The 27,013-nt window shown below is 40.0% G+C and overlaps 1 protein-coding gene across 5 annotated transcripts in view; it reads right to left on the reverse strand.

Moving 5' to 3' along the window:
• Positions 1-27,013, reverse strand: part of WAC (WW domain containing adaptor with coiled-coil) — a 74,558-nt gene that overhangs the window by 39,643 nt on the left and 7,902 nt on the right. For all 5 annotated transcript variants that reach the window (XM_032237925.1, XM_032237928.1, XM_032237927.1 and 2 more), the window contains exons 4-6: positions 9,126-9,232; positions 7,135-7,250; positions 6,933-7,045 (exon numbers count right to left, since the gene is read on the reverse strand). In XM_032237925.1, coding sequence (XP_032093816.1) covers positions 6,933-7,045; positions 7,135-7,250; positions 9,126-9,232 — 336 coding nt within the window. The remainder of the gene's footprint in view (positions 1-6,932; positions 7,046-7,134; positions 7,251-9,125; positions 9,233-27,013) is intronic.

The raw sequence follows: 27,013 nt of genomic DNA on the forward strand, positions 1-27,013 counted from the left end.
GCATCGGTTATCGAGAAATGGAGTAATTGAAGATCGTGAGCCACTTGGGATATCCACGTTTTCTTTGGGGCATTTCGTGCGATTTTCCACCCATCCGGTCGCAGCGAGTTAATCGATCGGTAAGGTAATCGGCTATTGTCCATACGGCAAACCTGTCCAAACCATCTAAGTCATTGTCTTCTTAGGTAAAGTTCGAGTGTAGTTTGGTTTTTACACAGCTGCAATACCGTTTCGTTTTTCCATCGGTCCCGTAGAGTTATGTGCAGAATGTTGCGCAGGCATCTTAGCTGGAATCGTTCTAATAGGTTCAGGTCGCTTTTAAGTAAAGTCCACGACTCCGAGCCGTACAGTAAGATTGTGCGGATGGAAGCATTAAATATCCTCATCTTGGTTGCAATCGTCACGTCATTTTGGCTCCACAGGCACTTCCTTAAAGAGGCGAATGCAGCTGTAGCATTGTCAATGCGGCTTTTGATGTCATTTGTAGCCACTACACGTTGGCTGTCGATGATCAACCCCAAATATTTAAACGTGTCTACTCTTTCGATAGGGTTGCCTTCGAGGTGCAGTTGAGCTGGTTGAGTGCCCGTGAAAATGAATTTGGTTTTTGCACCATTTATCACCAGGCCAAGCTTGTTAGCATTTGCTTGTAATGCATCCAGGGTATTTTGGGCGGTTTGGGCTGTTTCAGCAAAGAAGACGATGTCATCAGCATACACCAAGTCCGTGAGAGACAGCTGAGCCCCGATTTGAATGCCTGGTGTGTCTTTAAAAGTTTGTCTGAGGATCCAATCCATGGTTATATTGAAGAGCATTAGTGAAATAATACAGCCTTGTTTGACGCCGGTAGTTATTGAGAATGGTGGGGACACATTTCCCAGGTATTTTGTCCGGCTCATTCCACCTTCGTAAAAAGCTTTAAGCACATTGAGTGTAGCATAGGGGATTGATTCAGCTTTAAGGGCGCACTACAACGATGAATGATCTATGCTATCGAAGGCGCATGAAAAATCCACAAATACTAAAAAAGTGTCCTTTTTGTAACGCAGGTGTGATTCGGCTAGTTGTCTCAGGGTAAATATTTGGTCTGTGCAACCTCTTCCTGGTCTGAAACCGGCTTGCTCTTCCCTGCAATTAGTTTCTCTGACTTTCAGTAGTCTGGATCGGATTATAGAGGTTAAGAGCTTGCCGGATGTTGATAGCAAACTTATTCCTCTATAGTTTTTGCAGTCGGCTGGGTCTCCCTTTTTGTGGATTGGTACAATAATCGAGTCTTTGAAGTCTTGAGGCACGACTCTTTGGTCCCAGATGGCAGAGTATATACATTTCAATTGTTTTACTATCGGTTCTCCTCCCGCTTTCAAAGCTTCAGCAGGGATATTGTCTACCCCAGGTGCCTTCCGGTTCTTAAGTCTTTTAATTGCAGCACGGATTTCCTCCTCTGTCGGAGGGTGGTCGTTAATTGCGCTTGGTAATTGTAAGTCCGCATTCTCCATCAGACGTTGGTCTAGGCTGGTGGGGTGGGGGCGATTCAGTAATTGGCTAAAGTGTTCTTTCCACCTATCCAGTTTACCCATTAGTGATTTTATGGGGTTTCCGAGATGATCTTTGAGGTTTGAGCTCGTTGCTTTAAATTTTCCATTGCAGCTTCGCAGGATGCTGTAGAGTAAGTGTGAGTCGTGGTTTTTGCTGGCCAGTTCCATTTCTTGGGCTTTTGCGTTCCACCAGGCCTCCTTATCCGCCTTAAGCTGCCTTTTAATTTGCCTGTTAAGGTAAAGGTATAGTTTGTGGTCAATGTTCTTTATTTTTGCGCGTTGTTCGACAAGATTTAGGGTATTAGTCGAAATCCAAGGTTTTATTTTCCGTCGGTTTTTTGGGCAGATTTCATTAAGTGAATCAATGATGGAGTTTTTTGCTGAGTTCCAGTTTTCGTCAATGTTGTCCGCTAACAGAGGAGAAAATCTGTTCTGTAGCAAAAGTTGAAATTTGGCTTGGCTGTTTGGGTCGGATAAATTTGCGTAGTTGAGGGTAGCTGTGGGCTGAGTAGTATTGGGTGCCTTTAGGTGCAGTCGGAATTTTGCCCTGACCAGATGGTGATCCGATCCGATAGAGGCTCCACGCATTGCTCGAACATCATGAGTAGCGCTCTGGAATCGTTTATGCACTAGGAAATAGTCCAGCATACTTTTGTCTCTGCCATTATTTGAAAACCAAGTGTGGGTTTTCAAACCAAGGGCTGGGTTTCTGTCATCAGGAAAAAAAGCTTTTCCTGGATAAATCAGAGACTCTGCAGTGTCCCTGAGATCAGCAGGGCATACTCTTCTCTATCACTATCTCTTTGGGACAGTTTAGGTCCAAAAGGACCTCCCAGTGGCAGAAATATCAATTGCGATCTTGGAGCGTCAAGATCGCACATCGTATCGTCACGACGTCAGCTCTCTCTCCCCACATCTTTCCACATCTTTCTAAAAACAGTTCAGTTGTAATCATCTGTAAAAAAATGTTTGCTAGAGAAGCTGGGTCCAAAAAGTAGACAGCAAAAGCAGAGAAATCCTGGGTGCAAAAGGTTGATATAGGGAACTGGAAAAGAAGGGACAGTGGCCAAATGAAAGCTTGTTGACACTTACAGAGAGTGAAAGAATGCTTGCTGGTTTGTTTGGTGGAGTGTATCATGTGAGGTTGGGAAGCGCTGTGCAAATGAATGCTTGCTGGTTGTTGCTGGGGCTTCCTGGGGTACGGTCCTGGGCTACCAGGAGAGACAGGGATCATCTGGAATGGGTGAGGGCTCTCTGCCATCCTGTGTACGCTTGCTGGGAGCTTCTTGTGCGATGAGGACTTGAGCTGCCCCTTTCTCCCTTTTTTTGCTGTCTTAGAAGCCTTTGTAAGGAGCTCCTCAGCTGCCACCCTTTTCCTAGAAGTTTGAGCTGATGAAGAGCCAGCAGTAGGACTCTCTGGTGGAAGATTACTGCCCCATCTCCTGTGCTGGAAGCCATCATTAGAAGTCAAGCAGAAATAGCCACCCTCAAGGTAAATGCTGGAAAAGAGCCATTACCATTGGCTTCAAAATGGCGCTTGCTGCTCTTCGCGCCAAAATCAACTGTCACACACTCTCTGCTGGCTTGAAACAGCGCCTGCTGCAATCTCTGAGGGAAACAGCGATCTTCCTGAGAGCTTTCCAGCCCCAGCGCTGTGTTCCTGACAACAACCGCAGGGTTACCACCCTTGGCTTGTCACCGGGGCAACCTCCAGCAATCCGTTCAAAAGAAGTGTCGGAGCTGCTCCACTGCCTAATACAAGCCTCTGACGATTGCTGAGAGGGAAAAAAGCCTCTGTCGCTTTAAAACGGCTCTCCCAGCCACATGGCTAGGTCCGCAGTGAGGGACAAAGCTCCTTGCTTAATATAAGCACTTCGCCTGTCTGCAAGATCTTAAGAATGGCAGGGATTGAAATATGAAAGTTTTAGAAATAGCCAATTAGTAAGAAAGAACAATATAATCAGAGAAATACAACTACACATCCAGCCCAGAACTGGCTGAGTCTAAAAAGCTGGGGAAGAAAAGCAAGGAGAAAGGCTTTATAATCTTTATAATCTGTAAACTCAGCCCTATTGGTTACTGGACAAAGTGAACCCTACATGACTGTTGACTCCACCAATCATGGAAAAGAGCTGCGCAAATGAATGCTTGCTGGTGGTTGCTGAGGCTTCCTGGGGTACGGTAAGCACTGCAGAGCCATGTATTTTAGGGCTGCTTGCCACCTTGAATTGCAGGGTCCAGGCCAAATAAAAGGACAGAGATTTGGAGATGGGGGAGATAAACAAGGGAGACTTAAAATACCTGTGGCCGAAAGCTACCAAGCACCTGCTTTTTTTTAAAAAAAATATTTTTTTATTAACAAACATATAAAATATAAACATACAAAACTTAGATGTTCACATTTACACAATACAATACAAACAGGAGCTTCCTGTTCTTTCTAATAGCAATTATTAATCGATACCGCTCACCTTATATTATTTCCCCTTCTATTGTATTTCATTTGGATTTCACCATTCTTAACCCTCTTATTTGTCATAACTATTATTTTTTTGAGTTTTGTTATATTCCTTCATTGATTCTTGTTTCTTTCCTCCATCCACCTATACCATTTATCCCATATCTGGTAGAATTCTGATTCTTCTTTTCCCTGGAATTCTTTAGTTAGTTTGTCCATTTCAGCACAATCCATAACCTTTCTTATTATTTCATCTTCGCTTGGAATTAATTTGTTTTTCCATTTCTGAGAAAAGGCAATCCTTGCCGCCGTAATTATATGTAGTATTAAATACTGGATTTCTTTTTTTGTATCTCGCAGACATTATTCCTAATAAAAAAAACTTCAGGTTTCTATTCTATTTTAACCCCCGTTATTGCCTCCAGCCAATTTTCCAAAAAATTTTGGCCTCCTCACAGGTCCACCATAAATGGTAATATGTTCCGTGTATTGATTCGCATTTCCAACATTTTTGGGAGGTATTTGTTAAGATTTTAGCTAACCTTGTTGGTGCCAGGTGCCATCTGTAAAACGTTTTGTACTGGTTTTCCTTGTATGCAACTGACATTGTGAAGGACTAAAAATGACTTTGTTTGTAGGACCGGTTTAAGCCCTCCGGAAGCTTCAGGGAAGCCTCCTGAAGGTCCCTGAAGCCGCCTGAGGGCCTCCGGGGGGAGGGGCTGTTTTCGCTCTCCCCAGGCTCCTATAAAGGAGGGGTGGGAGAAAAGAGCATGCAAAAAATGGGGGGTAAGGGCCTCTCATGTGCGCATGCACACTGGGTGTGTGTGTGTCGCATGTTGCATTGAGTGTGGCACGCATGCGCACAACCCCACTGTGCTCCCCCCCCTTATGGCACGCGAGCAAAAAAAGGTTTGCCAAAAGTGTCATTTTTAAATTTGTTCCCCCAAAATTTTCCCATTTGTCTAATTCAATATTATAACCATGTGCCCATTTTATCATTTGTTCTTTCAAAATTTTCTCTTCCATTTTATACTTCAGGAGGAATTGATATTTTCTCCCTATCATCTTTCTATCTGAGCTTTGAATAATTTTATCCAAGTCGTGTGGTTCTGTTTCAATGTCATATAATTTAAGTATCTTTACTGTATTTAGTTTTGATTTGGAGGTAAGGTAGCCAGTCAACTTTCATGTTCTGATCTGCCAATTCTTCAATTGTTTTTAAATTTCCCTGTCTATCAATTAAGTCTCTGTATCTTAGCATTTTGTTCAAATCTATAAAATTTGAGTCAGTCGTCCTTTCTGTCAGTGATAGCCAATTCGGGATTTTCACATAGTGGATTTTTTTTTATTTTGAGCCATTTTTGCAATAACGCTCTTCTGATTAAATGATTTTGAAAGTATTTGTGTGTTTCATTTTTATCATTCCATAGGAATGTATGCCAGCCTGCTTGCAAATCATGGCCTTCTAAGGTTAAAATTCTTTTATCCTTTAGCTCTATCCAATCCTTCACCAATGTTATTGTTACTGCTGATGCATATAAATCCCAATTTGGTAATGCTAAGCCTCCCCTCTTCCTTGCTGTCTTGCATTGACTTTAGTTTAATCCTCGCTTTTTGTCTCTGCCAAATGAACCCTAGCGGCTATTTTGTTTAATTCTTGAAAGAATTTTTTACCCAGATTAATAGGTGCGGCTTACAACAGGAATAAGATTCTTGGTAAAATATTCATTTTAATTGTCACTATACATCCCATGAGTGATAACTGAATATATTTTCCAACTTTCAAAATCTTTATTTGTATCACTAATTAATTATAATTATCATCCTTAATTGTGGAACATTTTGCCAACACCCAGATCCCCAAGTATTTCACTTTCTTTGTTATTTGCATTCTGGTTGCTACTTCCAGTTCCTCCATTGGCTTTTTTGTCATGTTCTTGGTTATCATTTTTGTTTTGTCTTTATTGATCTTTAGCCCTGCCACTTCGCCATATTCTTCTAATTTTTGAATTAATTTCAGGCTGGATTCTAATGGGTCCTCTAGAACAAATACTAAATCATTGGCATAGGCTTGGGCCTTATATTCTTCATTTTTAAGTCTTAAACCTTTTATTCCCCGTCCTTCCGAATTTCATTTAATAAAATTTCCAAAGTTAATATAAACATCAAAGGAGAGAAGGGGCACCCCTGTCTGACTCCTTTTTTATTTCAACCTGCATTTTGATTAAGTGATTGAACAGCCATGCAAAGACTGCAACTTCAGTCTTTTTTTTCAGCACCGTTGTAATTTTAAACCGTTGCTGAATGAATAGTTGTAAGTATATGTATATATGAATGTATGTAATTTGTATTTGCACGCTATCATAGCACAGTAGTACATGGGTGTCAAACTCAAGGCCAGGGGCTGGATCCTGGCCTGCAGGCCCATCCTGGAAACAGTGAAAGACTGGCCCGCAGCTTGGGGAGGCTGTGCACGACCTCGCAAGCTCTGTTTTCACTAGCAGAGAGCTGCAGGAAGCCATTGTGGCCAAAAATGGAACCCAGGCAGGCTGTGAACTGCCTCTCCAAGCTCTGTTTTGCTTGGCAGAGGGCTGTAGGAGGCTGTTTCCGCCAGAAATGGTGTCCGGGACAGCCGACGTGGCCAGTAATGGAGACTCGGTGGTCCTGGCCCGCCAAGGTCAAACACAATTCTGATGTTGCCCTCAATGAAATCGAGTTTGACACCCCTGAAGTAGTACCAACAAAATAAAAAAAACCTTTATTTTCTTCTGTTGATATACAATGCATAGTTTTCAGTGACTATATTAGATAACTAGATATTAAGGGAAAGAAAGACATAAATTAAAGAATGACGTATTTTATAACATGTGGTCAACTGAAGAAAAATAATTTCAAAAAGAACATATACACAGGAATATTATTGCATAAAATAGACATACTTCCACTAGCAAATCCACTAGCAGCAGTCGCTTGCATCACCTCTCTTCTGTAATCTCTATCTTTTGGGAAACTGTTGACAGACATTTTGCTTGCTTCTTTTTGTCTCTGCTCTCTGGTGTTTAAAAAATAGGATAATTAATTAAAATGAAACAATTTAGTAAATTTATTATTCTACAATTTATGTCTATATTAATTATTTACCTTTCAAGCCATTCTTTTGGTTTTTCCCACTGTGAAACTTCTGTTCGGCAGTTGTAGTAATATTTTTTGCCAGAAGAACTAATGTGCTCAGACCAGTCATCTGCAGAATCATAAGACTAAAAAAAAATTGCAATTAATCTGATGGATTTCAGAAATATCATCATCTCAGTTTTGAACATTAACACACATTTCATTAAAAATATTTCTTTCAGAAAAATATCAGTGAAGCACAAAGCAGGAGCTGTGGTGGCACAGTGGTTAGAATGAAGTATTGCAGATTTATTCTGCTGACTGTCAACAGTTCGGGTTCAATTCTCATCAGGATCAATGTTGACTCAGTCTTCCATGTTCCAACGTGGATAAAATGAGGACCCAGATTGTTGGGGGCAATATGATGACTCTGCAAACTGCATATAAAGGGCTGTAAAGCACTGTAAATTGGTATATAAGTCTAAGTGCTATTGTTATTTTATAGGGTAATTTCTACTAGATCTCAGATGGAGTCACTTTGGGTATTTGGATCTTCCTGTATGGGTAATCTTCCATTTGTTGGTCTTGAATGAAGAGGCACAGCCTTAGACAGACCCAAATCATACACTGGGCCTTAGACAGACCCAGTGTATAGTTTGGAACTCACAGTTCCTGCTCAAAGAACAAGTAGCAATTGTGGCTAGGAGGGCCTTTGCATACCTGCAGGTTATATACCAGTTGTACTCATTCCTAGACTTTGGGAGGGGCGGGGGCTTCTCATTGTCACTCATGCCCTCATTACCTCTTATCTAGATTACTGTAATGTATTCTGATGCTCAATCTCAGTGCTTCTGGGTAAAATTCAAGTTACTAGATGTTATCTTTAAAGCCCTGCCTGGCTTAGTGCTGGTTACTTGAGGAATTGTCTTTCACAAATTATTTTACCTGTACAATTCAATCAGGCAGGATGCATATGCTTCAGATTCCATTAGCCAAAGAATGTCAGTTTGCAGGGCCTAAAAGCCTTTTCTGCCTTAGAATCCAGCTCTAAAGATGAGGATAGCACTGACAATTCTGGATTTTCATAAGACCTTGAAGACTTGTTTCTGTACCCAGGCCTGAGGTGCTGAAGATGTACAAGGAGTAGGTTCTTGGCTGGCTAGTAATTTCAGTTGATGCTGCTTGGCTGCTATCTTTTTTGTAATATTTTTTTTTCCACTTATTGAGATGGACAGTCATATAAAGTGGGCAGGTGGGTGGATAAGCAGATTAATTTAGAAATCTTAACTGGTTTAACAATATAACTCATCAACTTTTAAATGGTAACAGATAATTTAGTTTCGTTTAAGAGAATTAAACTAGTGCTGATACAATGATATCCAAACTGCTATTTTTAACTTTTCAGACTATAAGATGCACTGGAGTATAAGATGCACCAAGATTTTGAAGAAGTAAATTTTAAAAGTTTTTGCCCTCCTCACCCCCTAGGAGCACTCTGCAGTCCTCCCAAACCCTCTGTGCACCCTGTTTCTTGTGAAAAACAGGGCATGCAGAGAGTTTGGGAGGCCTGCAAAGTGCTCCTAGGGACCAGGGAGAGCATAAACGTGACACATATGGGGTTTGGAAGGCAAAACACGGGTCCAGGCATGCAATTTGGGAGGCCTGCAGATTGCTCCTAGGGGCTTGGGAGGGCAACAATATCCCCATTTTTGTGGAAAAAGGGCATCATTTCACTCTCAAATCCTCTGCGCAAGCATTTTTGCGAAAAATGGGATGCGCGGGGTAGTCGGGAGGCCACAAATGCTGTATTCAGTGTATAAGACGGACCCAGATTTTCACCCTCTTTTTTTTTGGGGGGGGGGAAGAGAAGGTCCGTCTTATACATTGAAAAATATGGTGTATGTAATTTTGCTTGTTTGATTTCTATTAACTGCAATTATCAAGAATTTCTTGAGAAGGGGATCAAACTGTATACAAAATATAATAAAACTTGACTGAGCAAATTCAATATAAGTACTTACTGCATCAGATGTTTTGCTTGGATTATTGCTAGGATTAGAAGAATGTGAATTTGAGCTATGAAGAGCACTGTGGTTATGAGAGTTTTCTTGTGGAGAATAACTGGTCCCTAGAAAACAATGATTTATGTTATTTCCCAATTATTTAAATTCAATAATTTACATTTTAATTTACCTTGGTGCAGAACCATCATCTCTTTCATACACACACAGATACACATATGCATACATGCATACACACATTTTGTTCTGTACTAATGCCACTGCAAAAAATGTCTTCTAATATTTTCAAAAGAAAAAAGAGTTTTGGAATTGAAATATAAACAATAAAATATTATGTATGTAAAAATCATTAACTTCCCAGAAAAATATTCAATCAGAATTTAAAATTGCCACAACCAGATTTAAACAAGCATTCTAAAAGAGTACTTGAAAAATATGCTAAAGTACCAATATAAAAACTATGAAATTCACAACGAAAGATTCTACCATCCTACAATTTATCCATATACGGATCCATCCATTCTTGCTAACAATACCTCGAACAGCCCTCAACAGGCAGTCCAGGAAGGTACCATGTTCAATGGTATTAGTAACTGAAGAGAAGATAAATTAAGATTAGGAGGAGACTATTCCACCCATGCCAAGTTTGGAGGACAGTAATCCACTAGAGTGACCAATGCTATTTCATTCTATGTGGTTTTAATTTAAAACTTGACTGGCAGTGATATAGATAATCTGTATGTTCTGGCAGTCTCTGAAATTGAATCACAATCCCTTTCTCATCAATGCAGGTAGTCCTTGATTTACAACAACTGGTCGCTTAATGAATGATTGAGATTAGAACAGATACTCAAAAAGTACTTACAATCCAGTCCTGAAGTTACCGTATTTTTGGACTATAAGATGCTGCGGGCTATAAGGCACACATTAGCTTTAGAGGAGGAAAACAAGAAGAAGAAAAATCTGCCTCTGTCTCCGCAGCCCATTTGCCACAGCTGCGGCCCGTTTGTCGCCATTAACCGCGAATGGGCACCACCAGCAATCACTGCTGCCTATAACTGCTGATTACCACACTAACCCCCCTCTCCCCCGCCACAATATTCGCTTTATAAGCAAACATTTCCACCCACTTTGGGGGGGGGGGAGTGTGTCTTATAGTCCAAAAAATACAGAATGTCCGCTGCAACACCATTGTACTGGTTTTCCTTATGACTGACCACAGAGATGCTGCAGCACTTCCACACCTATCCCCACCCCCCACCCAGGTGTCCACATGCAATGGGCCTACTTTGTCTCCCCACTGGGTTCCACATATTTCTCTCCACCCTTGGTCACTGATTGCTCACTTACTTTTTGAAGATCTTCAGAAATCAGGTTGGACTAGGGAAGGAGGGCAGGTCACTCTATTAATGGCCAGATGGCACACTCCCACAAGTGAATGTCTTTTTCTGAGTGAAAAATAACTCTGTAGGAGATCTGTTTTCCTTTTCTGGCTAGATGACAAGGAATCTAATTAGGATTTCTTACTGTCTAGTGAGGAAGGAAAAATTGGCCCAATTTCTTCTCACTTCTAGCACTTGCTTTAATTTTACCACAATTAACAAAGCTTTCGGTTTTCCTTTTTTTATTAGACATAATGGAGCGATCCACCCTCCTTCCTTACCCTGACCTCCTGAGCTCTGAAAACCTTGAAAAGGTAAGTGTGGTATTGTGACCGGTGGGGTGGGGTAAAGGCCCAAAGGACTATGTGGCTCCCAAGTGGCAGAAAGCAGAGCATGAGGTATCTATAAGGTTATAAGGTTTACTGCACTTGTATGCCGCCCTATTCCCGAAGGGACTCAGGGCGGCTAACAAACCAAAGGGGAAAGGGATAATACAGACAAAAACAAAAGGCAAACAAACAAAATACAAAAACAATTTAAAAGCAACCAACAGCCACACAAATTCGAGAGGGGGTGGGAACTCATCAGCCTCAGGCCTGTCGGAACAGCCAGGTTTTGACGGCTTTGCAGAAAGCCTGAAGGGTGGTGAGGGTCCAGATCTCCACGGGGAGGTCGTTCCAGAGGGCCGGAGCAGCCACAGAGAAGGCCCTCCTCCGGGTAGTCAACAAACGGCATTGGCCGGCGGATGGAATTCGGAGGAGGTCTAGTCTGTGGGATCTAATAGGTCTTTGGGAGGTAATCTCAGAGGGTGGAGGACGCCTTGGGAGGACCAATTCAGGTAGGCTTGTCTCCCCAGTGTCTTCCCATTCGAGGCACCTCATATGCCACTTAATGATCTGCATGCTCATTTAATGAATGTGTTGTGGTCAGCAGGGATGGAGAGTTTATTTAATGGTCCTCCCAATTATTGGGCTCCATTACAGTCATTACTCAAGGACTACCTGCATTCCCATGAAAAGAAAGGTTGGAGAAAGAAGTTATTAAAATTTTATGGATGCAGAGAAAGTTTCTTCAAGATGGAACACAACTATCTATTTTTAAACTATTTTATCCTTCAGAAAAGCAGTGACAATTTTATTGATCCAAAAAGTCATAATGTGCCTGGCTCCTGAATGTGTCTGGCTCCGGAAAGGACGTGGGTTCATGACAAGTTGTAGAGCTTATTCTACAGAAAATCATGTCCATTTCCTCGGTCAAAATAACTTCAAAAATCTTGCTTATGCATGGTTTCTAGCTGGTTGGCAGTCTTTCCAGGATAAATGAAAAATGCTTTAGCCACCAAGCTACCCATATAAATTATACAATGGTCACTAAAATGTTTAACAATAGAGAAAGATTGGAGATAGGTAAATTACATATGATTCTTTTGCTCCACTGACATTCCCAACCATCTATAACTGGGATAGTGAACCATAGATGGCATGCGGAGCCATTTGTCAGAGGATGCAAGGCGTTGCCTGTTAGCTGGCCAACTGAGTTCAGACGTTTGGCTGAGTAAAGCCATTTTTCGCCCTCCATAGGCTCCAGAGGCTTTATAGGAGCCTGGGGAGGGCAAAAAGAGCCTCCCCCACCCCGGGGCGTCAGGAGCTTCCCTGAAGCCTATGGAGCGCAAAAAATCAGCTCTATGGGCAAATGAATCCAGTTTGCTCATAGGGTCATTTTAAGCCCTCCAGAGAGTTAGGGACTGTCAGGAGGCTTCCCTGAAGCCTCCGAAGGACTAAAAATGACTTTGCTCGTAGGACCGGTTTAAGCCCTCTGGAGGCTGCAGGGAAGCCTCCTGAAAATCCCTGAAGCCTCCTGAGGGCCTCGGGGGGGGGGGGGGGCTGTTTTCACCCTCCCCAGGCTCCTATAAAGCTTTTGGAGCCTGGGGTGGGCTAAAAAAGCATGCAAAAAATGGGGGGGGAGGACCTCTCATGTGCGCATGCACACTGGGGGGGGGGGTCGCATGTTGCATTATGAGTGCCACACGCCCACGCATGACCTCCATGTGCTCTCCCCCTCCCTTATAGCACGCGAGCAAAAAAAGGTTTGCCATCGCTGATCTGTAGCATGGGTGTTAAACGTGCCACATCACATTGCCTTGATGCTACATTTCGCAACATTTATCCCCATTTGCAGAGCTGAGTTGGGCATGGCCTGCACATGATGCATCCGGATCACAGGCCGCCAGTTTGACCTCTGATCTATAAAGTGCTATAACTACATCTAGGTCTTAAATGAAGAAAAATCCTGAACTTTTAAGTTTAGCTTTTTTAATAACATAGAACCAAGCAATTTGGTTTTTTTTTTTACTTTAAGGCAGGTACTTCCCTAATCATGCTGCCACCTTCCATATTTCAATTATTTTCAACCTGCCTCAAATTCCTTGTTTCCCTCATCAGAGATCTTAAAATAGCAATTGATATCAGTTCAAGCTCAATTCTAATGCAGTATCAACTTTATTTTCTTTACATATTTTCAGACATCTGTTTATCCAATTTCATAATAGAAAAATTAGAATTTTCTACACATTCATTCTGCCCCAATTTAGCTTTGTAACATTCAATACTGAATTTGTTCGGACAGAATAGATGTTTTTATTTAGATACATTATAAATATAAGTTGCTCATTTTTAAAACTTTTACTCAAAATACAAACTGCTTTTGTTTCTTCAGCATAAAGGAAATACCTACATTCTTTTCCTGAGTATGTATAGTTATTTAGGTTGTTATCTAGGCTGGAATACTGCAACGTGCTCTACATGGGGCTGCCCTTGAAGAGCATCCGGCGACTTCAGCTAGTCCAGAATGCGGCCGCGCGAGTGATTGTGGGTGCACCTCGGTTCACCCACATAACACCTATCCTCCGCGAGCTGCACTGGCTACCTGTTGATCTCCGTGTGCGCTTCAAGGTGCTTCTTACCACCTATAAAGCCCTCCATGGTAGTGGATCTGGGTACTTGGGAGACCGCCTCCTGCCGATTACCTCCTCGAGACCGATCAGATCTCATAGATTAGGCCTCCTCCGAGTGCCATCTGCCAGCCAGTGCCGGCTGGCTACTACGCGGAGGAGAGCCTTTTCAGTGGCAGCTCCGACCCTCTGGAACGAGCTCCCCGTGGGGATCCGTACCCTCACCACCCTTCAGACCTTCCGCGCAGCCCTCAAGAACTGGCTATCCTGCCAGGCCTGGGGGTAGAAATTGATCTGCCCCCACCCGAATGTTGGATGAATGTTGTTTACTTTTTAATTATATGTAATGTTATATGTTATTGTCCGTATCCCCTTCCCTATGAGTTGTTAGCCGCCCTGAGTCCCCTCAGGGAAAAGGGCGGCCTATAAATAAACCAATTCAATTCAATTCAATTGTTAAATGTCACTGTGGAAGTCTTACTTATTCACAAAACAGCTGACCAAGTATTGATTTAGGAAAAAAAGGAGAGGATGAAGAAAAGGGGAGACAAAAAAGAAACAAAACAAACAAACAGACAGAAATGGCAAGAGATATTGCAGTGTTTTTCAATCTTTTTTGTGCAAAGGCACACTTTTTTCATGAAAAAAATCACGAGGCACACCACCATTAGAAAATGTTTAAAAAATTTAACTCTGCCTATATTGACTATATATAAAGTGTTTTTCCCACGGCACACCTTACACTATGTCACGGCACACTAGTGTGCCGCGGCACAGTGGTTGAAAAACACTGAGATATTGGACTGCACTACTACTGGAAGGATACAGGATGATGAACTGAAATGTCACAATAAAATTAAGTTAAACTTAGTTAAACTTTGAGTGTTATGTATAAGACAAAGTAATAATAGTTATAGTCAAATAAATGATTAATAATGATAATAATGCATTTATATATACTAGTTTGATATATGGAATTTTATATAAGCTGTAAATGAGGACCATGGAGATGAAGTGGAAAAGCCTTTTTTTAAATAAAAGATAAACAATTCTATATAGAATGGAAAATAAAGATGTAACACCATTGGATAAGTCCAGGATGATGTAATGAAATGTCATAATATAAATTTACTTTAAATTCAGTATGCTTCACATAAAAAGGATGTAATAATAGCTATATTCAATGAATGTTTAATAATCATAATAACTTTATGCATACATATTAGATTGATGATATGAGCAATGGAATGTGCAAAAATGATTAAGTTGACATATGAATTAGAGAACAAGAAGATAAACAATTTTATAGGACATGGGATCTATTTAATTAGTGGTTAGATTAAAAAATAATAATATGGAATTGAAAATTTATTAGAGAATGTTACCAACACCAAAATAAGAGACTGGTTTAAAATAGGATATAAAAAAAATACTTATTGGATATGTTGAAGATGATGTAACAAATTATTATAATATAAATGAACCCATATTTAGAATACCTTGTTTAAAACAAAGAAATAATAGTGACAGTCAAACAAATGAAGTACTATAATAATAATGTATACAAATATACTTGATTGACAATATGTGACTATGTAAAATTTAAGAGATGACTAATGGAAAGGATGCACAAAAACCTTGGTTACCAATTGACACACTGCACGGAATTGAAGATGTTTTTATGTTATGTGTTTTGTTTGTTTATGTTTGTTTTAAAAAATAAAAACATATATAATAAAAAAGGGGAAAATACCGCTAGGGAAAAAAGAAAGAATCAGAACTCTGTACAATAACTAGCATTCCGTGATAGGAAAAGCTAAAGAAAAAAAGCTAACTTCAAGATAGAAGGAAATTCCTAAACAAGAGAAAATGAAAACACAATTTAGACTATTCCAATGAAGAAAAAACAAAGAATGACAGAATCTACCAATGTGGTTTTACACAAAGGTTATTGAGATCTTACAACATAATCACTATTACACATAAACCACTAAGAAATACAGTATTTTTCGGAGTATAAGACGCACCGGAGTATAAGATGCACCAAGGTTTTGAAGAGGCAATTTTTTTAAAAAAGTAGGTAGATAAAGGGATAGAGTGAAAGAAATAGAGAAAGAAAAATACAGTAGGTAGGTAGGGAGAGAGAGGGGGGTAGGTGGCGCAGTGGTTAAATGCAGCACTGCAGGCTACTGCTAGATCAGCAGTTCAGCGGTTCAAATCCCACCGGCTCAGGGTTGACTCAGCCTTCCATCCTTCCGAGGTGGGTAAAATGAGGACCCAGATTGTTGGGGGCAATATGCTGACTCTCTGTAAACCGCTTAGAGAGGGCTGAAAGCCCTATGAAGCGGTATATAAGTCTACTGCTATTGCTATTGCTATTGCTATAGGTAGGTAGAGGGATAGAGAGAGAAATAGAAAGATAAGACAGAAATACAGTAGATAGGGAGAGAGAGTAGGTAGGTACGTAGATGATCCATGTGCTGGAGAAGAAAATCGCTGACAATCTGCAGCACCTAAGACTTGATAAATGTAATTCTCATCAATCAGTTAAAGAGATTTCAAACCTCCCAAAAACGGCCCGTTTTTTGAGAAAACAGGCCTGTTCTTTTTCAAAAAAAGGAGACATTAATTGCCTTGGGGGGGGCATGCAGAGTGCTCCACGAGGGCCAAAAACAGCCCGTTTTATGTCTAAAAAATTTAATTCATAGCATTATGGAGGCTTATAGTGCTGCTGGGGGCTGGACAAAAAAACAGCCCTATTTTTGCTCATTTCTGCCCTCCCCAACCCCCAGGAGCTCTCTGAAAACCTTCTCAAGGGTATGCACAGCCATTTTGGTGTAGGGGCGGGGCTTCGCGAGGCAAAAAAATGCTGTATTCAATTTATAAGACGCACCCAGATTTTCAGCCTCTTTTTTGAGGAAAAAAAGTGTCTTATACTCCAAAAAATGCGGTACTAAACATATAAATGCACAAATGATATACTAGTTTGATAATTATTACTACCTAGCAAAGGGAAGCAGGTAGCTGGACAGAGAAGAAATCCTTAAACATTATATAAAGGCTTAAGATTAACCCATAAAAGGAAGGAATGCCTCCCAATGTTAACAATCAAAGGCATATTTAAAAATGTCTGCAACCATCTACTTGTTTTTGATAGCATCAGATATTCCTCTTTATAAAACTAATTAAGTGAACAAAAGGAACACTCTCAGTGACATAAATGAAGGAATTATAACATGAAGCTCATAAAATCAAACAGAGAGATTGGGCTTTTGCACTTGTGTACAAATTGCCTCCTGCACTTCAACCAGTATAATCAATTTATATATAGTCAGCCTTTTGTTTGAGTTTCTTTCCTGTTATTATTTAGTTTTTATGGGAAGAAAGTGGTTCAAATTGGTTCTGTTTGTTATTTTTTTTGTCACCCATGTAATTGCAAGGTAAGTGGGCAGTATACCAATACAAGTAAAACTACGTAATTAAATTAATTAGATTGGTAGGTGATATATAGGTAAGTAGGTAGGTAGATACTCACTCACTCACACATACATACTGAAAGATGGGAACAAGGGAGCAGAATGTATTGTGGAGAGGAGCTGCTACTAATTAATAAACCATCTCCAGTGTAGTACTTTCCCACTGAGGCCCCATTAGGACAGTACCACACCTGGTAGTTGATTAACCTTAAGTCAACTGGCAGAGCCAGATCCTCAAGCTCCCATGGAAAGTCAGAAGAGTGGGAGCCCTTCTCACCTCAGGCAATAACCAACACCTTGCACCCAAAAATAAACCAGCAATTAGTGCAGTTTACGGAACAACTTGTAACAAAGACCACTCAAAGGGTCCCAAACACTGCTCATACCATTCTACTGTGCACCAGTTGAAGCTCCCAAATGCTCTTCAAAGCTAGCCTTATGAAGAGCACATTGCAGTAGTCCAAGTGTGAGACAACCAGGCCTTCAATGACTGAACCTAGGGATGTCTGATCCAGGAAAGGCCACAAGATATAACTCAAAGTTGTGCACAGACTCTCCTAGCCATGAATGCTACTTTCTCTTTGAGTAGGAGTGAGTCCAGGACAACCCCCCCCCAAGTTATGGAGCAGGTCTGTCTGGGGTAATGCTATCACTTCCAGAGTTAATATGTCAAAGATCATGAAGCTCCATGCACTCAAAATTACTCAGTCTTGCCAGGGTTCAGCTAAAGGTTGCTGTCCCCCATCCAGATCTCTATGAACTCCAGGCACCACAAGAGGGCAGAGGTAGCATCACTTGGCTCGCCAAGAGTTAAGATAAAAATTGAGAATCATCAGCATACAGATGATACCTAAACCCATGGTGATAGTATCTCACCCAGAGGCTTCATATAGAGGTTTAAAAGGAGTGGAGAGAGTGTAAGGTAATCCTCCACTTACAGCACTTCATTTAACAACAGTTCAATGTTAAATGGCAGTAAAAAAGTGACTTATGACCATTTTTCACTTACAACTATTGCAGCATCTCCATGGTCCGTAATCAAAATCCAGATGCTTGGCAACGGACTCCTATTTATGATTGTTACAGTGTACTGTGGGTCATGTGATAATCTTTTGTGCCCTTTTGACAAGCAAAGTCAATGGGGAAGCGAGATCCTGTTACCAACTATATTACTAATTTAACATCTGCAGTGATTCACTTAACAACTGTAGCAAACAAGGTTGTAAAATGGGTAGAACTCACTTAACAAATGCCTGTCTTAGCAATGAAAATTGTGAGATCAATCATGGTCATAAATTGATGGCTACCTGTACTAAGCCCTGCAGAATGCCACAAAACAGCAGTCGTGGGCTAGAAGTCTTACTGCCTGTCAACACCAATTGGGGCCGGCCTTGGAGAAAAGGGCTAAACCAGAGTAAGACTATGCCCTCAGAATCTGTAGCCAGCCCAAAAGAGTACTATGATCAGTGATATCAATAGCTGCTGAGAGAACAAGCATGGTTGGATACTGTTGTACCACTCTCATCAAAGATCATCAAAAAGTGTAACCACTTCTTGTTGTTTCTCTCCCATAACCAGGCCTGAATCCTAATTGAAAGAGGTCCAGATACTTTCCAGGTTCTTTCATCCAGAACTCTCAAAAGCAACCATCTTTCTACCACCAGGGAAGATGGGGAACTGGACAAAAGATGTCCAGATTTGAGGATGGGCAAACAGCTAAAAACTTTTTCTCCTGCAATGAAGGATTTATCACTGAACCCACCTGCTAATTACAGTGCTGGAGGCTTGCACTAACCATTAGAGACAAGGATCTAATTGGCAGGTGGTTGCACTGATAGCATTGACCACTTCCTCAGGTCCAACAGACTAGAACTGTTCCCAGATAACTAAAGCAAGACCTTTCCTAGGCATCTCACATGGTCATGGCACCATGCATGGATTACAACTGGGAACAAATCTGAGTAACTTTGTCCTGAGGTGTTGAACTCTTACTGCCAAAAGGGAGGCTTAATTGTGTCCAGTCAGTTTTCCTTTAACAGTGCTCTAAATATCTCTTCAACTCTTTTCAGAACTATTCTGTGAATCACAGGGAATATCAGGATGGTAGATAAAAAAAAGGCTGTCCAGGCACAGTCCTGTCAAAAGCTTGGCCTGCCTTTTGATTCTAGGTCATTACCAAGGCTTCGGCAGGACCATGCAGTAAACCCCGAGGATATCCCCCCAGTTCCCCCTAGAACCCATCTGGGTCCATCAGTCACCAGGGATGGATAGTTCAAATGGGACTGGCCCCCTATGGGAGGTGGGGGTGGCATAAGAGATTCTTAAGGACACCAGAGTATGATCTGACCATGACAGGGGAGATAATGTTAAATTCATCACCAGATCATGTTTCCTTTGCTATGATAAGAATATCAAGCCTGGTGATCTTCTGTTCCGAGTTCGGCCTGTGATGATTTGGGGTGGGCTCATGGCCACCATAGTGGTCATGAACTCCTGAGGTGCTTTTGAGACTGAACCCAGGAAAGGTAGGTTGAAGTCCCCTAATCTGGGAAATAAGTCTGGGAAACTCCATGGCCAGTCCTGAGACAGCCTCGAGCATCTCAGGCAGGAAGACTGCTAAGTAGCAGAGAGGCTGGAATAATCCCACCTGGTACCATGAGCCTAGCTCCAGAAACAAGGTCTCACAATTAGAGGCTTGGGGAACAAGACCCCTGAAGGCAAAACAACTCTGATGACCACTATAATCCTACCTCCTCTGCCCTTAAACCTCAGCTGGTGCCAATCCTAAACCCAGCTGGATATATCTCCAGGGGGTCACTGCCCCCTTGTGCTAGGTCTTAATGATGCATGCCAGGTTGGCTTGTTCCTCCTCAATAAGATCTTGAATAAGGAGAGCTATGCTGTTAACTGAGCTGGCATTCAGCAGTAGCAGCCAAAGCTCTGAGTCACTATGAGTATGCTGTCCAGGGACTGGGAATATTACACATGCACTGAAGTAACTAACCATAATACATCTTTCTGAATCTTTCAGAGTTTTAAAGTTTATTAATATTACAATGCGTCTATTTGATATTATGTATCATGCATAGTATATATAAGAATTAATCATTTTATTTCTTCAAATTACTAAATGTAGTTCACTTATAATTGCTTTTATAGATTTTATTTTTATTAACATTTTATTATTTTAAGTTATTTATATAATTTTGATCAAATTGGATTCTGATTAGATCTGATCCCTTTCCTCTTCAGAAATCTCATTACTTATTACTATGAACTTTCTTATCACTAAATAATCATATACGCAATTTTATAGCTCTTCTTAACAATTAATTCTGAAATCATTGATTAAAGGACAAGCATCAACAGGTATATAAAGCAAGACTTAGCAACACTCCATTTAAACATCTTGAATGTAATTTAATATATTTTAGTAATAATTATACTGAACATAATTTGTTATTAATATGAATTACGCCCCTCATTATTTTAATCTCACAATAGAATTACTCTCCATCAAGTATATTGTTCTCTAGCATTGTTATTATTTATGTGCATACTTATTGATACAAATTTTGTAGCTGCCCATCTTACGGCAATGAATCTGGGTAATATATTAGATTAAAACCAAAACAACAAATGTCTAAGGTTGCATTAAAAAATTGAACTATAGGAGAAAAATAAAGATCAATTGCATAACAGTCTAAATGCTCTGAGGAGCAATGGCATTGCTAAAGCCTTACGAACATCTAACACAAGCCCATTCAGATCTGGCAAGATGATATTGCTTGAAAGAAGGGCCCAGAGAATCCCCTCTCTGTTAGTTCTGGTGGGGAACCAGTCAAGCAATCCTCAAAATAGCTTGTTCCTATCCTACATATGGGCTTTATAGGTGAAAACTAGCACTTGAATTGTACCCAGAAGTCCAGTGGAACTAGGGCAACTCAACAGAGCAGCAGTGTTACATGAGTATAGCTTGGAATCCATGTCATTGTGTTCCAAATCAGCTGCAGCTCCCAAATGTTCTTCAAGGGTAGTCTCATGTAAAATGCATTAGAGTAATCCAGACAGGGGGTGACTAAAGTGCAAGTCACTATGAGGAAAGCCTCTTGGCCCAGGAATAGATACAAGTGCTACATAAGACAAATCTATGCAAAAGAGCCATGGCCTCTATTTGCTCTTTCAGCAGGAATTGAGAATCCAGAGAACACCCACAGTGTGCACTGACTCTGTCTGGGGAAGCGTAACCCCATGCTTAGTGACAGATTCTTCAGAGGTCTTTTATTTTTTAATTGTGGGAAGGGGGGTGTTAAATGTTTCAAAATCCACAACCACTTAGTTTTGCAGAGTTGAGCTGAACCCTATTATCTATCTCCCACCCAAACCTCACAGCTTACAGGCATTAAGAATTTTGTTAGTCCTATTCATTTAAATATTCACTAACCACTACCTACAGAATACTTCTGCTCCTCCCACAATTTTACCTAAAAAGTATACAAGTAGTTCCCAACTTATGACCATAATTGAACCCAAAATTTCTGTTGCTGAGATAGTTAAGTAAATTTTGCCCCATTTTGCTACCTTTTTTGCCCTAATTGTTAAGTAAATCACTACAGTGAATCTGGCATCTCAATTGACTTTGCTTGTAAGAAGGTTGCAAAAAGGGGGACCTAGGGGGTCATGCAACTGTCATAAATGAACCAGTTGCCAATCAACTGAATTTTGATCATGTGGTGTCATAAATGTGAAAAATGATAGCAAGTCACTTTTTGGGCACTTCTAGGTCACTAAACCTACAAGCTTGAATGGTCACTAAACAAATGGTTGTAAGACGAGGACTATCTGTACTGCATGCTCAAAATGCCAGTATTCAGGAAAAATCAATATAACTTCAAAATGTGATGTCTATAAATCCTCAAACAACATACTTCAGAATAATTAATATGCAGGCATAAAAATTTGATTAAAAGCAGACTTCATCTCAAACAACTTCTCTACTAATATAACTTGCTCTAAAAACTTACAAGTATGAATCTGTATGATCTATCAGTGATGGCCAATCTTTTTCGCCTCGGGTGCCAAAAGCACACACATGCGCTACTGCACACGCACATGTGCCCACACCGTATTATTTAAGCTCCCCCCTGCATTGTGCCCCCTGCGCATGGACGTGTGACACACACACACACACCGCGGCCCTACGCTGAATGAACTTCTCACGTTGAGAATATAGCCTGGATTCTGTACTCATTTTTTATCGTTACTGTATATCTGCTTATTGGTGCAATCCACCAAGACAACCTATAATGCCACACCTGCCCTATCCCTACAAGGCAGGCCAGATAAATACCATAGTTAATGTTTTCAAACGCAGTCAAGTGATCCAACAACTACAATATCATCATTCAATTTTGAATGATTAGTTAATACAATTGGCTTATGTTCCAGTTATGGGTGGTTACATTTATAGGCATACAATATATGCCTAACAATGCTTTCCACCACCCAGAAATTACACTTCAATGAAGCTCATATGATCATTAGCATTTTTTACCAATAGGTATTTTTAATTAAGGCTTATACATTAGTTTTCGTAGATGTAATAGTGCAAACATAACTTCTACAGAGAAATCAAAACATTAATGTGACCTACTTTATTACAATACTTGTTTTACTGTGGGGTTCTGTAACTGAAACCGCAATATTTATTTTTCATATTTCTATGTAAATAAAATATAATTTTTCAAACGTATACCTATATTTGCATTGTATGTTTTTTTTATTCCTACACAGCTTCCATTTCATATTAAGAATATTTTGGATATCTGTTATATAAAGTTTTTTTAATTGTAAGATGGCAGTAGTAAAAGTAAAATATCACACTTATGCTATAAAATATCCATGTTATTCATATTTTAATTGTGTTTCTATCTCATAATTTAAACCGCATAAGCTTTGACATTCCAGAAGTGACATAAGTTAGTAGAAACTCCTTCCTTCTCGCCTTTTCTCCATCGTCCTGTGAGGTGAATGAACTGAAAAAGCGTGCCTGGCCCAAAGTCACCTAGCTGGCTTTCATGCCTAAATTGGGGCAATAACTCATCCTCCTAGTTTCTATCCTATTGCCTTAATCACTAGATCAAATTGGCTCGAAACCTGTTTTAAAATAATAAAATTAAAGATGAAAATCAGAAGGATTGCCTTTCCTTTTTGCTTAAGTGAACAACTAAAGTTAGCCATAATATTATTTAGATACAAGTATCTTCTCTTGGGAAAGAGTGCAAGCTCAATATTGTGTGTTTCATTTAATATTTTTGCTGCCATCTCTCTCAGAGATTATACTCCATGAGAGGAATTCAGGTCTGAACTGTATGATCCAAAAAATGGATCATTATAAAATCAACCCAGAGTTCTGAAGGCACAAATGACCAAGCTCAAATTAGTAAGAAAGTAGGAAAGTTGAAGAGAAGAGAATGAGCAACAGGCAAGTAGAGACTCAGTTACACTGTTAATAAGTGCACCATTCAAAGATATGCAAGATGTTAGGGATAGATCATAATGGAGAAAATCTACCTATGTGATTGCCAAGAGTCAACAATTATTTAATGACATGTAATCAATCAAACTGCACTTTTATTACTTATTCAGTAACAGCAGCACCACCTCTTCTTGTAGTGCTATTAATACCAATGTTTAGAATTTTTAATCTCCCCCACCTACCCTTAAATCATGTGTCTCAAAAGAGCTGATACCAAAGTGATGAACAAATGTGGGAGAAGCTATAATAATACAACCTGGCATCATCCAGATGCATATACCACATGAAGCTCAAAATGCCATAGCTCAGTATTATTTGCAAGCAGGACAATTATTATGGATTTTTCTCCCTCTTTTGTTACTGTCATAAACATATAAACAAGTTCAAGGCTATGAGAGGATCTACCCTGAATTGTCCATCATTTGCATTTCAGCTACCAGCCTTTTCATTCTATCACTTTCAAATTCCGAGAATTTAAAGCAATTCCATCATATAAATACCCAGGAACCCTCATATGGATAGTCAAAGTCATTTCCTAATCTCCTATAGATTAGATTTCCAATATATATTTATTTAAATCTTCAGATTTCAACCTGAATGTTTTTCCATTTGTGTCTAAATTTTAATTAGTGGTTAATCGCATCCATATGAAACACATTTATTAAGAAAAGCCAAGGAGCATGTTTTCTAAGCATTCATATAGTTTTATGCTCCTTGTATTCCATGTGACAAAGCACTGGAATTATGAGGCACACATATACGTTGCAATGCAGTTGTTTTCATATATTTCAGATCAATCACTTCTACAATTAAATGAATCAAGGTTCCATCTTCTGCTATTTTATTATAGTTCAATCTCCATTTTATTTGTTAAATTTATTTGCCTCTATCTTGCAGTGGGGATACTCTAGTCAGCTTACAACAATAAAAATGGAGAAATTAAAAGAAGTGTAAACTTAACAGTGAATAAGAATAAACAATGAAACAATAAAATGAAACAATGAAAAAGAAAACAATGAGAATACAGTGATTATCAGAAAAAAAAGATGGCCAGGTTGGGAAGCCGGGAGGAGGGAAGGCGCTATCAACCTCCTGTGTAATATTGCCCCATTGGGTTCCCAGGCCAACTGGCAGGGCAAGGCGTCGGCCTTTTACGTAATGATACAAGGGTAGAAGCAGATCTCACATTGGAGGGTAGGATGTTCCAAAGGACAAATGCTACAGCAGAAAAGGGTCTTCTTCTGGATCCCAGTAGTTGGCGTTCTTTGACAACAGAATCACAGTAGGCCTTCTCTCTGCTGATCATTTATATACACCATTTCTTTTTCACATTGCCCTAAAGAATTGAGCAGTCCACTTATTCTTCTCAATAATTAACACATTACTAGATCTCCCAATCTAGTTGCCAATATAAATTCTGGTGAGCTTAAATCAGTGTTACAGACATGCAAAAGAAATCCATGAGTCTGAGAGGTATTCTCTTTGTGTATTTTTTTATCTGTATCTGTCATGAGCTAAAATTAATGTGTCAGAGATCAAAGATGATGCATTTACAGTCCAAAACTAGTGGGGAATATTTATTTAATGCCACATTTAAAACAGAAGTTATGCTACCTATATATAATTATCTCATTCCCCTGTCCCAGCACCAAAATCTAATACCTAGGAAATAGGAAGTCCCAAGGCCCCTTTTAAAATATTGTATGATTCAATCAATTCCAAAATTATCCAAGATAAAAAAAGTTTTTTAAGCACTAAAACAGTAAATGATCATTTTAGAAAAACTCTCCAAACTACAAACCCAGTATTTCAAGGGGAATGTAATTTCACTGAGGACCAAAGGGCTCATCTTGATCAGGTAGTTTTACAGTCCAAAGCATCATTACATGATCTTAATTTGGAGCTCTGGACACCTGTTTAAAAACTCAAAACTTGAACAGTTTGGGACATGGGTCCCCAACTCCCAGGGCACATCCTGTTCGAAACTGGGCTGTGTGAGCAATGGGCAAGCTTGCACACGCAAAGCTCCATTCATGCACAAAGTTCCACTTGGGCAAAAAAAAAGTTGCTTGAGCAAAGGAGGCTTGTGCTTGCACACAAAGCTACACTTGTGAGAAAAGGCGCTTGAGCGAAGGGTGTTTGTGCTTGCACACAAAGCTACACTTGTGAGAACAGATGATATTTACACATGAAGCTCCATTCATGCGAATGGAGCTTTGTGAGCAAGCATAAGCACCTTCCACTCATGCAAGTTTTGTGCATGAACACAAGCGCCTTCCACTCAAGTGCCCTCTGTTTTTACAAGTGGAACTTCCACATGAGCACAAGGGCCCACCGTTTATGCGGAAAGCTCCATTCGCATGAGCAGAGGGTATGCACGCCTGCCACTCGCACCAATGGAGCTGTATGCGCACATGGACCTGTCAAGTCACATGCTCTCCCATGTGCTGCCCCACCAAGGTGGAACGGTTAGAAACCGCTGATCTGAGGAATTTACTATGGTATAAATAAATGATTTAAATCTCCACATAACTTTCCCCAGTGTTTTCAGTAATTGCTAAACAATATTGGAGAGAAACTGATACCCAAAAGCATCTTTTAAACACCAAAATATGAAATGAAAAATGATCAACACTTGTGAACCAATCCTGCCAGGCCTGCAATAGAAAGCTTTTAAGCCATACCTGATTAAGGAGTCCAGAATTAAACTACTGTACTATTTCAATGAGAGTACAAAAGTTGGCCTGAAACTTGAAAACTTACCTGAAAAAAACTAAGATCATTTTATCATTACTTCCTGATTAAGAAAAGAAATGGAAGCAGTAATAGTTTTATTTTCTTGGGCACCAAGATCACTGCATAGTGACTACAGACATGAAATTAAAAACACTTGCTGTTTGGCAGCAAAGATATTGCAAACTTAGAAAACATATTAAAAAGCAGAGATATCACCTTGCCAACAAAGGTCCACATAATCAAAGCTATGGTTTCCCTAGCTATGAGAGCTGGACCATAAGGAAAGCTGAGCATAGAAGAATTGATGCCTTCAAATTGTGGTGCTGGAAGATCCCCAAACTACAAGATCAAATCAGACAATCCTAAAGGAAATACATACTAACTGTTCCTTGAAAGAACAACTACTGAAGCTAAAGCACAAACACTATGGCCACCTAATGAGAAGAGAAGACTCATTAGAAAAAATCCTGATGTTAGGAACAATTGAAGGCAAACAGAGAAGAGGACAGCCAAGAATGAGATGGTTAGCTAGCGTCATCGCAATGAACCTGAATTTGGGCAAACTCCAAAAGACAAAGGGGAGCCTGGCATGCTATGGTCTATGGGGTTGTGAAGAGTCGGACATGACTGAGTAATTGAATGAAATTATTTCAATGAAATCAAGCAGAGTTCAACTCAAGGACAAATGCGATCCCAATCTTCCTCTAGTAACAATACATAACTTTTCCAAGAACTGATCATCAACTTTAAGAGAGCAGTCAGTCGTTTTGAAGGTGTCTATTTTTTTTTTACTTTTCTCAATATCC

The sequence above is a fragment of the Thamnophis elegans genome, chromosome Z (assembly GCF_009769535.1).
Source record: "Thamnophis elegans isolate rThaEle1 chromosome Z, rThaEle1.pri, whole genome shotgun sequence".
In the NCBI taxonomy this organism is placed as follows: domain Eukaryota; kingdom Metazoa; phylum Chordata; class Lepidosauria; order Squamata; family Colubridae; genus Thamnophis; species Thamnophis elegans.